At 38.8% G+C, this 18,466-nt stretch overlaps 1 protein-coding gene and 1 non-coding gene across 3 annotated transcripts in view; both read left to right on the forward strand.

Annotated features, from left to right (window-relative positions):
• Positions 1-18,466, forward strand: part of LOC127584642 (serine/threonine-protein phosphatase 2B catalytic subunit beta isoform) — a 90,732-nt gene that overhangs the window by 33,891 nt on the left and 38,375 nt on the right. For both annotated transcript variants that reach the window (XM_052041475.1, XM_052041476.1), the window contains exons 2-5: positions 7,511-7,711; positions 9,021-9,145; positions 15,723-15,834; positions 16,799-16,944. In XM_052041475.1, coding sequence (XP_051897435.1) covers positions 7,511-7,711; positions 9,021-9,145; positions 15,723-15,834; positions 16,799-16,944 — 584 coding nt within the window. The remainder of the gene's footprint in view (positions 1-7,510; positions 7,712-9,020; positions 9,146-15,722; positions 15,835-16,798; positions 16,945-18,466) is intronic.
• On the forward strand, positions 15,927-16,064 carry LOC127584794 (small nucleolar RNA SNORA84). The gene has a single exon (XR_007958436.1). It is a non-coding gene; the product is annotated as a small nucleolar RNA SNORA84 (small nucleolar RNA).

Here is an 18,466-nt window from a genome sequence, read left to right on the forward strand (position 1 = left end):
TAAGGTGAAACATGAGCAAGGGCTTCTTCAACAACTACCGTTGTCTGAAGATAAGACGTAGACGTAGAGAAACATAGAGTGAGTAAATACGAAATCCAAATGTTCCACGATGGAACCCAAGTGACACTTCAGTGTTTACTCGGTAGTGACTTCCTCACCCCGAAAAGCATCCGAATCGTGGTCGTCCACACACAAATACCTGTTTCCTTCTACAGGTCAGCAACAAAGTGAACTCCACCGGATTACTTCCAACTTCCATACATGGATTTCAGTGGCAGACACAGTTATTGTTTCTCATTCATCGATAGAGAAAACTAGCAGGCTGGTGTCTCTCTCCCTTCTCTCTCTCTTCTTCTTCTTCTTCTAACTTCTTCAACAACGTCATTACGTCCTTTATCTTCTATTGACGTAAGCACGCCCCACACACACATACACACACACTCTCTATCTAAAAGGGACTTTCACTGAGTCCGTAACACCTCCCACCTAAAAAAAAATTTTTCCCACGAAAAATTTAACCGCGCATACAGTTAGTAATGTTAAGAATTATCATGCTACACAACTACATGATAGTTGTATAGCATGATAATTCTTAACATTATCATGCTATACAACTGATAATGTTAGTACAGATACATGTTTCCCATTTGACATCGGGAAAGACAATCAGCAATCACATTATCTTTGCCTTTAATGTGAGTTATCATGAGATCAAACTCTTGCAAAATTAAACTCCAGTTTAACAGTCTTCTGTTCTTATTTTTGACTCGGCTCAGAAACACCAATGGGTTATGATCTGTATATACAGTCAATGGTTTCTGAGCGGTGCAAACATATACACTGAAATGTTGCAAGGCTAAAACAAGCGACAGTAATTCTTTCTCTATGGTGGAATAATTCTTTTGATGCTCATTAAATTTCTTTGAAAAGTAAGCTACAGGATGGTCAATATCATCAAGGTCACCCTTCTGCAACAACACAGCTCCTGCAGCTTCATCACTGGCATCTACTGCTAATGAAAATGGCTTTTCAAAGTCAGGTGTTTTGAGCACAGGATGGTAGCATAAAATGGCTTTCAGCTTCTCAAATGCTTCTTGACAAGAATCTGTCCAAACAAACTTTACTCCCTTCTTCAGAAGATTAGTTAGGGGAAGAGCAATATCAGCAAAATTTTTACAAAATTTTTGATAATATCCAACCATTCCCAAAAATCTTCTAACAGTCCTCGTACCTGTGGGAATAGGGAACTCAGATATTGCTTGAACTTTTGCCTGAACAGGAGCTTGCTTGCCTTGACCTACAACATAACCAAGATACGTCACAGTGGCATGGCCAAATTCACTTTTAGCCAAGTTAACTGTAAGGTTAGCCTTGGAAAGTCTTTCAAACCGCCTTTCTAACGCAGAGATGTGATCCTCCCATGTATCATTCCCAGTCACTAAGTCGTCAATGTAGGCATCTGTATGTTTTAACCCATGAATCGCTGACTTAATCATTCTTTGAAATGTTGCCGGAGCATTTTTCATTCCAAATGGCAAAACATTGTATTCATACAATCCAGAAGGGGTTGCAAAGGCTGAAATTTCCCTTCCTCTATCTGTTAATGGAACACACCAGTACCCTTTTACTAGGTCAAGCTTTGTAAGAAATTTTACCTTTCCCACTCTATCTATGCAATCATCCACCCTAGGAATAGGGTAAGCATCTGACTTCGTTACAGCATTCACTTTCCTGTAATCTGTGCAAAATCTAACAGTTCCATCAGGTTTAGGTACAATAACACAGGGCAAACTCCAATTTGAAGTAGAATGTCTAATAATATCATTTTCCAACATGTATTTTATTTCCTGATCAACAAGTTTACTTTTTTCCACATTCATTCGATATGGGTGTTGTTTGATTGGTTTTGCATCCCCAACATCAACATCATGGGTAATTATCGATGTTCTGTTTGGAACATCTGGGAACAAATTTTTAAATTTTAAAATTAATTCTCTCATCTGTTGTTTTTGTGAAACTTGTAAATGGTCCAACTTCGTTTCAAGGTTCTCCATGATATTTTGTTTTTTTAGTTTCGATGGAACAATATTTGGTCTAAATTGGCCTTCCTCAACATCAACATCAGGAATTCTAGAAACAACCTTTACATCATCCACCAAAGCCACAACTGAATCCCTCTCATAATAAGGTTTTAGCATGTTTACATGACAGAGTTGTGTTTTCTTGCATCTATCTGGTGTTTTGATTATATATGTTAGATCAGTCACTCGAGATTTAATAACATAGGGTCCAGAAAAACGAGATTGCAATGGATTATTTTGGCTAGGGAAAAATACCAACACCTTTTGCCCCACTGCAAATGTCCTAGGCCGAGCATGTCTATCAAAATATGTCTTCATTCTTATCTGGCTGGTTTTCAAATTCTCTCTCGCTAGCTGGCAGACTCTCTCCAACCGAGTTTTAAATTTTTGGACATAGTCCAACAGACTCAAGTGCACTTCTTCATTAACCCATTGCTCTCTCAACAACTCCAAAGGTCCTCTCACCCTATGTCCAAATACAAGCTCAAACGGACTAAATCCTATTGACTCCTGGATTGATTCTCTAATGGCAAACAAAAGTAAATGAATACCTTCGTCCCAATCCTTTGTGTTTTCAAAGCAATAAGTCTTCAGCATATTTTTGAGAGTAGAATGAAATCTCTCCAGAGCTCCTTGAGATTCTGGGTGATATGCAGATGATACAATCTGCTTTGCTCCCAGCTCATAGACTAGTTGTTGAAAAAAATTTGACATAAAATTACTACCTTGATCAGATTGGATTTCTTTTGGCAAACCAAACAAGGTAAAAAAATTTTAAAAGAGCCTTTGACACCGTCTTGGCCTTAATATTTCTAAGGGGTATTGCCTCTGGAAATCTAGAAGTGGCACACATGATGGTTAACAAATACTGATTTCCAGTCTTAGACTTTGGTAATGGGCCAACACAGTCCACAATCACCTTCAAAAAGGGCTCCCCAAAAGCAGGAATTGGTTTCAACGGAGCCACAGGGGGTTTCTGATTTGGTTTACCTACCATCTGGCGTGTGGCAGGTTCGACAAAACATCACCACATCTTTTCTCAAACCAGGCCAATAGAATTGTTTCAAGATCTTCCCTACAGTTTTATTCACCCCAAAATGACCACCCAAAGGCATACTATGGGCCAGGTTTAAAATTTCATCCCTATAAACTTTTGGAACAACAACCTGATGAATAACTTCCCATTCCTCATTAACAGGAACATGAGGGGGTCTCCATTTCCTCATTAACACTCCATTTTTGACATAATATCCAATTGGCACTTTTTCAATCTCCTCACATGAGAGTGCTTTTTCTTTCAATTCTGTCAACTCAGGGTCCTTTGTCTGTTCCACCATAAAATCCTTCCTCGACAAAGACAAATCTTTAAATTCAGGCTCACTACAAGGATGTTGATCCTCCAGTGAAGACAGAAAAGTCTCAGATAAGGCATCATAATTTTCTTCCTGTTTAGGACTGTCACAAGGAACCACATCAGACTGCACCATACTGTCTGTCTTGGCTAATTCTTTAGCTCTAGCTCGAGTCACCGCACATGATGGGTAAACATCTGGATCATTCTCAGACTCATCAATCCTTGGTTTGGTTGTTAACCGTACCACAGGAACAATTTCTCCATCTGCAAGGTCATTTCCCAATAACAAAGAAACTCCTTCCACTGGCAACCTAGGTCTTATCCCTATCTCGACTGGTCCTTCTACGAACTTTGACTTTAAAATCACCCTGTGTAGAGGGACAGACATGGTGTCATCTGTAACGCCTCGCACTAGATTTACCTCACCAGTGTCACTTTCTTCACCAAAACTTAAAACACTGTCCAGCAAGAGAGATTGACAAGCCCCAGTATCTCTAAGAATTTTCACTGGCACCTGGGGTGACCCATCATTCAGTGAAACAAAACCCTCTGATACATAAGAACGGAATTCTTTTCTCACCTCCTCCAACTTTTCCGCTTTTACCTCTTGCAAGGACTGATCTTTAACAGCATCTCCTTTTTGATTTTTAATTGCCCGAAAGCAAGCATTGGGCACAGCTTCCTTCCTTTTCTTCAAGAGGGCACAATTAGATATCACATGGCCAGGTTTCCTACAGTAATAACAAGTACGCTCAACAGGTTTCTCCAGCCCTGGCTTCTTTTCATCCTTTCCTTTTTGATTACCTCCCAATTTAATCTCCGGTTTACCTGGATTGTCCTTGTAACTCTTTTGAAAGGTTTTAGGTTGTCCCCATTTAGATTTATGGGTTAAAGCATAATCATCTGCCAACCTAGCAGTTTCTTGTAAAGTTTCCACTGCCTTTTCATTTAAATATGTTGTTAATTCAGCTGGAACACATATTTTAAAGTCCTCCACTAATATCAATTCTTCCAATTTATCAAAATCCCCATCTACATTTTTAGCCATGTACCATCGTTCAAAACATATTCTCTTTCCATTGGCAAATTCCATATAAGTCTGATCTGCAGATTTCCTCAAGTCTCTAAATTTTTGTCTATAAGCTTCAGGTACCAATTCATAGGCCTTCAATATAGCTTGTTTTACCTTTGTATAATCAGCTGCATCCTCAGCAGACAAAGCAGAATAAACTTTTTGAGCTTTACCTTTAATCACACTCTGTACCATAAGAGCCCATCCTTTCTTTGGCCAGTTTGAACTCTCAGCAACCTTCTCAAAATGTTGGAAATACTGATCAACCTGATCTTCCTCAAAAGGAGGGACTAATCGAACCTCCCTGCTGGCTGAAAAACCATCATCAGAATCAGATTCTGAACTCTTTCGCTTCATTTGTAACTCATGCTACCTCTGTTTTTCCTTCTCTTCTGCCTCAAACTGTAACCGAATTAGTTCCCGTTCCCGTTCAGCCTCTAACTTCATCTGAGTTATCTTTTGTTCGGCTTCTAATTTATCTCGTTCGGCCTCTATCTTTAACTGGGTTTGCTCTCGTTCAGCCTCTAATCTCTTTTGTTCGGCCTCTAACCTCTTTTGCTCTCGTTCAGCTTCTAATTTATTTTGCTCTCGTTCAGCCTCTATCTTTGCCAGCTGCACCTGTGCCTCAGAAATTGCTATTTCACTGCCAGGAAACTGTTTTAACACTTCCTTCTCAAACACCTTCTTTTCCACATAATGGCCAGCTATCAGTCTCTGAATATCTGCCTTTCTCATAGACTGCTTTACTTCTGTAAGGTTTAACCTTGTAGCAATCTTTATCAGATCATCCTTTTTCGCCACCTCCAATCCCTTTTGGGTTAGTGACTCCAAAAATGCCTTAATATCCATTGCTGCTGGTTTCCACACACACAAGCCAATTAAAAAGAATTTATCAGACCTCCCTCAAAAATCTTTGGATTGAATCCCGAACAAATCTCGTCAATCTGGGGAATGATCCCAGACGACACTCGTTAATCTTTGGATTGGATCCCGGACGAGCCCCCAATTTTGTCACGAACCAGCAACAAAAGAACCACACTGAGCATGATTCAGTGTTAAAAACTATTTTATTAATCACTACTTATGATAATACGTAAAATAAGAGTAAAAATGTTAGTATGTTAGAATTCAAAAATGTTAAACCTTGAACATTAACCCCAAAAACTAAACTCTTCGTGTGTGTGTGTGTGGCAAAGTCCAGAACTCCCAGTTCAGGAATGGTTCTTAAAGTTCAGTTCCGCAAGCCATGAGGTGAAACATGAGCAAGGGCTTCTTCAACAACCACTGTTGTCTGAAGATGAGACGTAGACGTAGAGAAACATAGAGAGAGTAAATATGAAATCCAAATGTTCCACGATGGAACCCAAGTGACACTTCAGTGTTTACTCGGTAGTGACTTCCTCACCCCGAAAAGCATCCGAATCGTGGTCGTCCACACACAAATACCTGTTTCCTTCTACAGGTCAGCAACAAAGTGAACTCCACCGGATTACTTCCAACTTCCATACATGGATTTCAGTGGCAGACACAGTTATTGTTTCTCATTCATCGATAGAGAAAACTAGCAGGCTGGTGTCTCTCTCCCTTCTCTCTCTCTTCTTCTTCTTCTAACTTCTTCAACAACGTCATTACGTCCTTTATCTTCTATTGACGTAAGCACGCCCCACACGCACATACACACACACTCTCTATCTTAAAGGGACTTTCACTGAGTCCGTAACAATAGCTTGAGATGTTTTACACACTCTTAAACTGGGAGCAAAACACTTAAAGAATGGCATCTCCAAGAATGATGTGCTCACTCAATATTGGCCTGGGGTTAGAGTTGAATGTATGTTTGACTCATAAATGAAACTGATGAACAGAGCCAAGCTGGCAATAGTCATTTTATAAGATCATGTTTTCTGTGATATAGTGGAGCTTCAGTATGAGTCAATTTAGTAATTCTGGTTTGAAGGTGTGTAGTTTTTAATTAATCAAAATTTTAATTAATAAAAATACATAGCTGTATTTTGAAAAATGTTTCTGATCAGTGAAGGTACTGAACACCTTTAATTTATCTGGAAGTTTACAAATAAATATTATGATTAATGCATTTATGCATATTGCCGGCTCAATGGAAGTTTTGTTGTAATTTTTTCTTCTCCTAATTCCAGTTTGTTGAGTCCTCAAGTGATAGTGATTCTGATTATGTTGGTTCTGCTAATTATTCCTTGGGTATTAGATGCTTTACAGTACCTCCCCAATTTATTGACCTGAATGTTGAGGGCATTGCAGTCCAAGGTCAGCTGTAGTACCCTATTACAGGATTCAGCCCAGTGTAGCACTGCAGATTAAGCCTGGAATTTATAATCCATGTGACATAGGGCCACATGGAAAGCTTCTTGATCTGCTAAGCCAAAGCTGTGTGGGAGAGCAACAGAATTGGGAGTAGATGGAAGTATGGGGAAAGAAACATCGCAGTGTCACTGGAACTGCCATTCACAATTCTTTAACATGTACGCTTGTTCTATTTTCCACTCCATTCTCTCTCGCGTATTGCTAGCTTCTGTGATGTTGAAGCTATGCAAGTCGTCCCTGGGTAACGAATGGGTTCTGTTTTTACAGGCGTCCTTAACTCGATTTTGTTCGTAAGTCAGAATATACACAAAAGTCACTCAATACGGTAACCATACCTCCACAGTATTGTAATGAATGGCATCAAGCATACATAAGACTAATAGGAACCATTACTAAAAGTGGAGAGAGAGGAAACTGGTTCTGCCGTTTATAGTAACGAGCATATGTACATTCATCAGACTTTTGAATTTAATAATACTCTGGGAGCTTGTTTGTATGTAGAAGTATTCTTAAGTCAGGCATTCGTAATTTGGGGACAGCCTGTACCGTCTCTTGGAATTGATTCTGATTTTCAGATCAATGCAGTTCAACGTTGATGTTATTTGTTATCTGCTACGTTCACACATAAGTGACATCTTATTGTATCATCTGTATCTCTTGCAGCTGTCCCCTTTCCACCAACCAATCGTTTGACATTTGAGGAGATCTTCAATGTCGATGGCAAACCCAAGGTGGACGTTTTGAAAAATCACTTAATTAAAGAAGGCCGTGTAGATGAAGAAATTGCACTTAGAATTATTAATGATGGAGCTGAAATTCTGAGGAGAGAAAAGACCATGATTGAAGTTGAAGCACCAATAACAGGTAAGGCGTTGAGAGCCGTACTTTACACTAGGATAATCTCTCACCGGTTTGAAGTGTCGTATTTCCTTTCTCCTCTCCCTTTCACCTCATTAGAAACCTGATGCAAAACTTAGTTGAAATAACTGATCCATTTTTATGTGCTCGGCTGTATGTGTTTGCGTTTGCTGTTCTCGTCAGGTTTACGAATGCCTCTCTGGAATTTGACACCTTTTGTATCTGGTCATTTTATACTGCTCTTTATCAGGTATTTGGCAGAAACAAATAAACCTTGCTGTTTGTTTCAGATGACGTCTGAAGCGAATGTAGTTGAGTTGAACTGTGAAGCATTTACTCCAAGCCTGGTCATATGGCTAGGTTTTCCCAATTCATCTTTCAGTGCTATCTTTTAGCTCTTTAAAAATACCACCAAAGATTATTAGGAAGGTAAGTAATGTATATTGAGATTTCAAAAAAAATACAGAAGTTACTGTAAGTATGGAGCAGGTCAGTCAGCATCTGAAAGAGTCATGAGCATTTTGGTGGGATCAGAGGTTGCAAAGGATGGTTGGTTCCATATTTCACATGTGGCGTGAGCAGCACTCTGGCTGGTCAATCAGGTCAGGGAATCGTGAGATATGCCTTTGCTTTTGCAGGAAGTTAAGTAGAACCTCACAGCTGGAAAGATGCACGATATGAAACATACAAAAAGTCAGGATTAATCCATCCTTTGTCACGCTTTTTCTAATCTTTTTTCTTCTTGTCCCTAGTTCAATTGAGAAGTTAGTCAGCAAGACCAGTCACTGCAAGGGATTGTAGCAGGTGCTGCACTAGACAAAATTCAACTAATTGATCCTTAATGTACAGTAGCTAAGCAGTTAACTGTTGATTCATGATTATGTAACTGTACTTTTAATTCACTGTTGAATACCTAATTTCTGAATTAAATCTGTACCTTTATAAACAATCATTGAATATACTGGTTAAGCATGCTGTGTGCAAGATGAATTCCAGCAGGCGGAAGTTAACATTCCTTTATCCATTTTCTTTCAGGTTGCTTTTGTTACTGCTGTCAAGTTTTCAAGCTTGCCATTATAAAATGGCAATACTATAAGTTAAACCAAAAGTTTCATAATTCTGTGTAAACTTTGAAATAAGCAGATTTGAGTGGTAATTTTTGTGTTACTTTTGACATTTTAATTTCATTGTTATTTAATCCACAAGATTGTTCAAGGTATGTTTTTCCATTGTACATTTTAATGGATGGTATCTATTGGTCTTTTGATGATCAATGTGGGTTTGAGTTTAAAATGCAGCTGCTGTCTTCTTCCAGTATGTGGTGATATTCATGGTCAGTTCTTTGACCTGATGAAGCTATTTGAAGTGGGAGGGTCACCAGCCAGCACCAGATACCTCTTCCTTGGCGATTATGTGGACCGAGGATATTTCAGCATAGAGGTAAGCAGAGCTGTGAAATCTAATTTTTAAGACTGTTTTGTCCAAGGGCTAGAGAAGGAGGAAGATAACATGAAAGCTGTTAAATTGCTGAAATTCACTGAATTTGGGTGTGTATCTGTCTTTCTCTTCTTACTTATTTCTAAAGCCTCGGTATCACATAACATTAGATATTTTTGATTGTGAACTGTATGCATTATGTGTTGTGGTTCAACAACATATTGTAGGGCAGATGGTGAGGGGTGCAATGAAATAAAAGTGTGCATGACCTTAAATCTGAAGATCATATTCAGTTTCTGTTCTGCTCTGAATTAGCTAATCAGAGCACAAATAGCAGTTGGGTTGCTGTAATTAAACTTGTGACTGTGGGTTAGGATTTCTGCTGATTACTGTTAGTAACTCCTGCAGGCACACATTTCAGACAAGAACCTATTGGGCTTGCCAGTTATGCTGCAGTTTGAATAAGTTTCTGTTTGTTTGACTAGCTGCTTGAGGAAGCAGGGTATTCCTACTAACTGAAACCTGGAATCATCAACTACTTCAACTGAGGAAGATAGAAATTATAAAATATAGTTTGCCCAAGCTGCAGACATTGTGATGCATATTGGAGGGGAGAATTACCTGAGGATTTTAATCCCAGGTGCTTGTTGCTTGTTTAGATTTGGTGATGGACAGGGAAAGGAAAACATGATTGTATGTCGGCTGATGCAGAGTCCAGGATGCAGGAGCCTCTGCTTTACGACATCCTCAAAATGGTGAGAGGATCCTGCTGTTTGGATGGTGCAAATGCAGAGAGAATGGCAATTTGTCCACAAAATCATTTTACAAGAGACCATTCAAATTGGAGGGGTTGGGGAGGTGGGGGAGGTGGGGGGACGGTGGTGGAAAGGAATGTGGTGGTGGTTGAAGAGAGTGATGCAGATTCTGGAGGGGTCTTGAAGAGCCAGGGTCAAAATTAAAATGCAGAATCTCAAAGTAGTAATGCATTATTAGCTACAACCGAATTTGCATAAGTTCAAACATGTCAACAAGTTGGGTACTTGGCTCAAAGAATGGAGTGTGTGACTGAGACTTGATTTACGGTGTTTGGAGAAAAGGCGAGCTCTTCCGTAGATATGACTGGTACAACGTCCTATCTAATTGGATGACCAGTATTGTGGACAAAACTAATTTTTTGTAAAGGATGAGGTAAAATTCATTAAAGATATCAAAGCAGTGTCGCTGTTCAGGTAGTAACGATTGGACAAGATCAGGAGGGGTCAAAAAATATAAAGGTCACAGTAAATAAGGTCACATCAGGGTAAAATGTTGAATAGTTAACATTGCTCTGTTGAAATGAATAAAATATTTCCAACAATTTAAATGAATTATTGGCATAAGTAGAAGTGATTTGATGTAATTACCTTTATGATTGAATGTTTGGTGAAATTGGGAATCAATTATTCCAAGTTGCTTAACATTTAGAAGGGAGAGGCAAAACGAGAAAGGATAGTGGGATAGACCTGATACTAATGGGTGACATGGGGTACCTAAACTAGCAGCATAAGGAAGTAATAATTTGTGTGGAGGCATTAGATAACAAGCAATACAAATGATTTATAGGAGTAACAGATGAGACCTCTGAAAGCAACTCTAAGAGCATGCAAGTTTGAGCAGGAGTAGCTCAGTCCATCAAGGTTGGTCTGCTATTTAATAGTTGATGTCATTGTAACCTCAACTTCATTTTTCAATCAAACTTCACTGACTTTTCACCCCCTTGCCTGTCAAGAATGTATCTACCTCTGCCTTAAAATTTTTCAAAGATCTAGCTTCCATTGTCCTTTGGGGAGGAGAGCCCCCAAAGACTCAACCCACTGAGAGAAATTTTTTTGCTGTGTCCCGTTTAAAATGGGCAACACCTTATTTTCAAATGGTGATCCCAGTTCTAGATTTTCCCACAAAAGGAAACATCCTGTCGATATCCACCCAGTCAGGACTCCTCAGTGTCTTATAGGTTTCCATCAAGTTCCTTCTCTCTCTTCTGAAGTTCAGCAGATACGAGCCGAACCTGTCCAACCGTTTCTCATAAAACAACTGGCTCATTTCAGGTTTAGTCTACAAGCCTTCTCTGAACTGCTTTAACATCTGTCCTTACATAAGGAGACCAGTACTGTAGGTGTTACTCCAGATGTGGTTCTGACACTTGCCTTCAGTTTCCCTTGCAATAAACAATTTTCTGTCAGTGATCCTAATTTCTTCTTGTATGTACATGTTAGCCTTCTGTGAATTGTACACTAGGCCACCTAGATCTCTGTACATCTCAGAGATCTGCAGTCTCTCTTCATTTAGGAAAGTGCTGCTTTTATTTTCTTGCCAAAATGGACAATCTAGAATATAATACAGTTTCCCCACAGTACCCTCCTTTTCTGCTGGCTCTTTGCCCACTCACTTATCCTTTCTATATCTCTTTGTAACCTCACTATGTCTACTCACAGCTTGGACAAAGTGTTAACTTTGAAATGAGAATCTATTCCCCCTGATAATTATAACAAACTGGCAAAATAGTCCAGAAGGCAGATTCATAAAATGCACTTGGTAGTTTCTTGAGCAATGTCACAGAGCAGATAAGGGAAAAACAATTTTAGATTTTGTCCTGTGCAATGAAGGTGATGTTGATTAGAAATCTTGTCGAGAGAGTTCCTCTAGATAATTCTATATCTGTTGAGAGTGACACACTTAAGTGCAAGACTAGAATCTTAAATGAAAAAATTATAGATATAAGGAGCAGGTTGCCTAAGGTATATTGAGAAATCAAATAAAGGGTATAGTAAATAAACAGTGCAAACATTTAAAGAAATGTCATAATTTCAAACATCTCTGCGCAATTAAGAAATAAAAATTTATATAGCAAAATCAAAACATTTTTGGAATATCAGAGCAGGAGTAGGGCATTTAAACGCTCAAACTTGTAATGTACGATAAAATGCTGATGTTGGCCTAACATCAGTTACCTGGCCTTTTCGTCATATCCCCTAACACCCTTGCAAAACAAAAATTTATCAATTGCAAATTTAAAGTTAGCAGACAGTTTGTCAAAAACTGCAATTAGTATAAGAGTGGTCCAAACTTTTCATAGTTTTTGAATGTACAAGTGCTTCCAAATTTTACTACTGAAAGGCTTGGCTAATTTTCAGACTAGGCTCCCCTTGTACTATATTCCTGAACCCGCAGAAGTAGTTTCTCTCTAGCTATCCCAGCAGGTCCCTGTAATTTTTTGAAAATTTCAGTCTTCAACCCTAGTTGTCTAAATTACTGGGAATACAACATTTTGTCATCTCCCATTTTAATAAACCATGGAATCTGTGCTCTGTCCTGTTAAATATTTGATGCACTGACCAAAGGCATCCTGCCCAAACCTGCTCACAGCCTGTTTATAAAGAGGTTGAGGATGGTATTAAATTAAAGGAAGAGGCTTTTAACATTGCCTAAAAGGTTAGTAAGCCTGAGGAATGGGAGAGAAAATAGAATGATTGTAAACTAGAAAGGAATATTTAAAATGTGTTGTAAAAACTTACATGGGTGTGTAAGATTGAAGAGAATAATAATAAAAAAAAGCATGAAGCCCATATTATTAGATTATAATTGGGGATAGTGCAAAAGCTGAGACATCAGATGAATATATATGTGTTTTCACAATTGAAGACACAATAAAGTATAGACGTTTGGGAATCTGAAAGAATTACTGCTATAAAGCAATAGTGACAGAGAAGTTAATGGCACTAAAAGCTGGCGGATCCCATGTCCCAAGGTTCAGAAAAAGAGGCTGTGATGTGATAAAAAGTGGTAGCGAATGTGGCCCTGCAGTTCAAGGAAGGAGTGAGCTACAGGCCAATTGACCTGAGATCATTAGTGGAGAAAAATACATAAAGAGGCTGAGAAGCTTTAGAAATGGGCTGTGAATGGGAAAAGCAGACTATAAAGTAGGGAAGTTTGAATTTATTCACCCTTGTCAGAAATATGGAAAAGAAGAATCTTTTTTAAAGGTGAAATGTAGTATTCAGAGATTTGGTGTTGTACCAAATACTATCTGGGGAATATTATCATGGACATGTTAACAGAGTATTTAGCAAACCACATTATTAGACAAACTCAATGCAGCTTTGTGAAAGATGAATAGTATTTGACAAATCTGAGTTTTTTTTGAGGGTATTTATTGGGTGATAAGGGGGAACCAATGGATAAAATGTATTTGGGTTTTTCTAAAAGTGATCACACGAGGGGTGATCCCATAGGATTAGAAAATAGTAACTGTAACTCCTTTTTCAAATAGGGAGGGAGGCAGGAAGCTACAGGTCAGTTTGCATGACACCAGGGCATGTGTTAGATACTATTACTAAATATGTTGTGTCAAGGAAATCTGGCAAAGTCAACATGGTTTTGTGAAAAGGAAATCATGCTTGACCAACTCATTAGAATTCTTTGAAAAAGTAACATGTCCTATAAATAAAGAGGAACCAGTGGATATACAATGCATGGATTTCCTGAAGACATTTGATATGGTGCCGCATCAAAGGTCATTGTGGAAACTGAAAGCTTATGGTAGGGATGTAGCAAATTGCCCTGGATAGAAGTTTGACTGGCTAATAGAAACCAGAATAGGGATAAATGGGTCTTTCTCTGGTTGGCAATAATCGGTGCTGGGGCCGCAACCTTTTTGTGAATTGTGTAAATGACTGATAACAGTGCCGAAGGTATGGTCGCTAAATTTGCTGGTGAGACAAAGAAGGAAAGTAAGTTGTGAAGAGGTCATACGGCGTAAAATAAAACGTTATGTGAGTGGGGAAAGATCAGACCCTTTTCTTAGACCCTTCTTTATGCCTCTACAGAGGCCAAGATAACTGCTGTCCTTCACCTTGTACAACCTTTACTAGTCATTATACCCTAACACTGGGATTACTCGTCAGGGTTAAGATTGATGGACGGTTTAAGAACTATCTGGTCTGATGCTGTGCAGATTTAAATCTTATACTAGACTTAGCTACCCTTGAATAACCTCAATTGGTGTTTGCTGGCAACTTTCCTTGAGTGGACATTTCTGGGCTTTCTAAGTACAGATGACAACACCCAGCTTTAAAAAATTTAAATATATGTTTTTACTTTAGTGAGATGTACCTCTATTATTAGCACCCTTGAGAGTAGGCACTTACAAACACAGCATTTTTGCTGTCTCGTTCTTTAAACGAGCTATCCAGTTAGCTGTACTGCTCATTCCATTAATTGCTGCACTTTTTTCATATTGGTTCACCTTTGAATATCAATATTGAGTTAGCTCCTACCATCTTTACATATAATGCATTCCAGACATATGACAAAAAATACCTCCCATTTGTTTCTTCTGAAAATTACCTTGCACTTGTGTCCTTTTGGTTACTCGCATGTTATAAAATCCTTCATAATTTTGAAATGTTATGGGTTACAGTGAAGTTACGTGTGAGAGTTTATAAGACAAGTCAACAAGGGCAGAAGTTTAACTCTATTCAAAGTGCCAGTTTAATTTATAGCATGATTGCAGTACTACTTACCATTAGTTATCTTTTAGTTACCAATAATTACCAGTGATTCTTGGCTAGCTGCAATGGCTCAGTGGGTACCACTCTCCCCAATTCAGAAAGTTATGGGTTCAACCCCTACCGCAGAGAATTCAGTGATAGATACTGAAACTTTGGTGTTTCAGAGGAGGTGCTGCATAGATGAGGTACCATCATTTAGAAGAGATGTTGAACCAAGATCATGTTTGCCATTTCAAAATGATATAAAAGATGACATGACAATATTTTAAAGAGCAGGGGAACTTTCTCCAATGTCCCAGGTAATTTCTACTCAAAACAAAGTCCATCTCAGTCAGCAACTATGTTATCCAATTTATGTACAATTTCTGTTCAGTGTGTTGTTTACATGCCTTTGATGCTGCTGCAAGCAAGTTTATTGTACCTGTACCTCACCGTACATGTGTCTGTGACAAAGTCGATTTGCCTTGATCCAATTATTGTGATTTTTGCTATTGTTTTAACAATAATGACAACAACACATTAATAAAGTACTTTGTGCACTATTTGGGATATTCTGAGGTTGTGAAAGTTGCTATACAAAGGCAAGCTCTTTCATTAAGCTTGCATTTTAACATTTGTTTGCCTTTTCACCTCATTTCAGTCAGTGTATTTTTTGTGCAATCTGTAGAGAATATTACTCTGTATCTCACCAGTGCTGTTCCTTCACTGGTGCTCTGATAGAACTTTATTTCTGTATCTAACCTTTGCTGAGTTTGACATGCAAGATTTGGCTACCTGACATGGAAAGTCTTTTCCAGCACTAAAGCTATAGCCCAAATTTAAAAATAAAAGTGGCTAAAAACCTCATGTAAGACTTTGCTACAAAAGTTCAAGTGAATACCTATTAGTGAATTATTAAAAGTAAACTATAGTCAGCCATACTGATGAGTTAACTCTTTCTGTATTTCACTAATTCCTCTGGAGGAGTAGCAGCACTGTGTGTGTGTAAAGTTTCAGTAACTTGAATCCTGATTGTGTTTTTCTTGTAACAGTGTGTTCTCTACTTGTGGACTCTCAAGATTCTATACCCAAGCACATTGTTCCTTTTACGAGGGAATCATGAATGCAGACACCTCACAGAATATTTCACATTTAAACAAGAATGTGAGTAAATATTAATTTGTGTTACGTAGAGTTAGCCTTTCATTTAGTAACTCTGGAAGATTGGTGGTGACTAGATCACAAGCCTGTTGTTTGCCCTGTGGTTACTGTAGACTGGGATGACCGTACAGTTCTGCAGTTGTTGTTGTTGGGCGAATAGTAACACTGTGATTTTTGCATGGAGCCTGTGATGGTTGACCTTCAGTCTCTGTAGCCCGGTCACAGAAACATTCTGAGTTGAATAGTTGAGGTTAATTTCTGAGCTTCCGTTTAACTTTGCACTCACAAGTAAAGTTTCTGCTATAACTTTAAGTTGGTGTCAGTCCAGTTATACAGCAGTTCAGCACTTGTTTATCTCAGTCAACTATTCTGGCAGCGCATAGCAGCAGCTACTGGAATTGATTGGGTGAGAAGATAGATGACTTTACAGAAGTGGGAAAATCTATTTGTGTGATTTGCAAGAAGATGCATTTTTTTAGATGGCTTATGGAAGAGAGTCCATGTACTACAGAGACCAGGAAAACTCCAGTTCAAATTCCAGCCTTTGCAGAGTTTACTAACATCTATTACGGTCTTTTTAGTGGCACTGCATTAAACATTGTGCCCAAGCTGGCACGTGTGTGTATGTGTGCAGGATCAAGCACAGGTGCTTTGTGATTGATGGCCAAATGTCTCCTACTATGCTTCCATGAGGAATTATTCTTCTAGTTTCTAGATGGTTGGTGCCTCCAGATTGAATAATATGGGAAGAGGGTAAAGGAAAAGTAGAATTTGCATATATTTGGAAGTTGGCAAGCTCCAGGGGTAAATGTTAGCAAAAGGATCACAGAGAGAGGAGGAAAAGGGTAAAAGGAAAGGCTGTTAATAGTGAGATAGATTAGAAGTAAATAATCAATTACAATAGCCATTTTACATTACAAGAAACAAGTTCAATACCTGAATATTAATCTTTGGTTTTTCTAAATAGGTAAAATCAAATATTCTGAAAGAGTGTATGATGCCTGTATGGACGCTTTTGACTGCCTTCCTCTTGCTGCACTTCTGAACCAGCAATTTCTTTGTGTTCATGGGGGACTTTCACCAGAAATTCATAGTTTAGAAGATATTAGAAGAGTAAGTATTTTGTATGATATTCAAAACCATTATATAAATCACTATTGCAATGGTAACATTTCTTGAGGGTTTGAGAAGAAATTACCTTGTAATGTCTGTAGAATTTCATAGCCTATGTTTGTAATTTTGATCAGTTACCTGAGCTGTTTGGTGGGATTGTGTAATTAAAGTACAAAATACATTTGTTCCACATTTGTTTTGGGTACTGTCTCCATCCCACAGATTTAAAATAAAATTGAGTACAATTTTCCTTTGAAACTCAATTCCTGTGAAATTCAGTGATGTCCAACCGATAAGTTGCAGTCTTCTAATCCTTTCCCTCAACAAGTGTTGGTAGTTCTGGCTTGTATTTTTATGCCATTAATGATTTTTTTTGTTTTATGCCTGAGTCCGGTGACATGGAAGTAGAAATTTCTGCTCTCCCTGACTTGGTAAATGGCTCACTTTATGTGGGAACTACTTCGCTCCATTCAATACGGCTTCATCACTTCTTCCTCAGAAAGCCGATACTGAATCTGTTCAGTTCTAGTGCACCATCTCTTAGTCTTTTCCTTGAGTTCCTGTGACTCTTTTCGTATGGTAACTTTTTGACAGAAGCATAACCTGAATCCCCACGCAAACAAGAGGTGGGCACACACCCCTTTCTCTACTACTGCCACGCCTTGAATGCGCAATTCCTGTTGTTCAACACCACCGTTTTACTGCAGTTGACCATTGGGCAAACAAAAGTCACAGATTTTGTCCTTGCCATTAGCTCTCTTCATCTCGTCTGACCCTATCAATGAACTCACCGACAATATTTGGTCTCTGGAGAACCATCTCCAGAGGATCAGATAAAAACAGAAGGGCAGTTCTGCCTTCTGTATGGAGCCAACCTTCTGACTAGGGACTTGGCTATCAGTGTCACCATTGATTTCCAACTTTTATGATTTTCCCTCTTCCAGAAAAGTGTCAGGATTGGCTGTCGGCAGGGGTGTCAAGCAGGTATTGATTGTACATAGCATAATGAGTAAGACATCATTGCTGGTTTCAACTATAACATGTAAAGCCCACAAGTAATGTGTAACATCTCCGAACTGACACACGTGCACTGCCTTAGTATATGAAAGTTAAAGCTACATTGAGGGATTTCTTTAAAGGACTCTTTTGGAACTCCTCAGCCATCATTTGAACCAGAGTATTAGTTGAGCTCCCTGCTCTGGAAGTGACTTCTGACGTTTTTTATATTCATTCATGGAATGTGGACATCACTGGCAAGGACAGCATCTAATGTTTTACAAAATTATTCTTGAGAAAGTGATGAGCTACTATCTCCCTGCACCCCCCTCCCCTCCCCTCCCCCCCCCCCCCCCCCCCCCCCCAAACTCTGTGGTTCCTGCAGTGCAGTGAAGGTACTTCCACATTGCTGTTGAATTGAGATTTTGACTTATGATGACAAGGAACTGGTGACATATTTCCAAATCAGGTTAAATTGTGTTGGAAGCAAGGAGGTGGCAGTTCAGCTGGGACTATATTTGATTGG

This window comes from Pristis pectinata, chromosome 30 (genome assembly GCF_009764475.1).
Source record: "Pristis pectinata isolate sPriPec2 chromosome 30, sPriPec2.1.pri, whole genome shotgun sequence".
NCBI lineage: Eukaryota > Metazoa > Chordata > Chondrichthyes > Rhinopristiformes > Pristidae > Pristis > Pristis pectinata.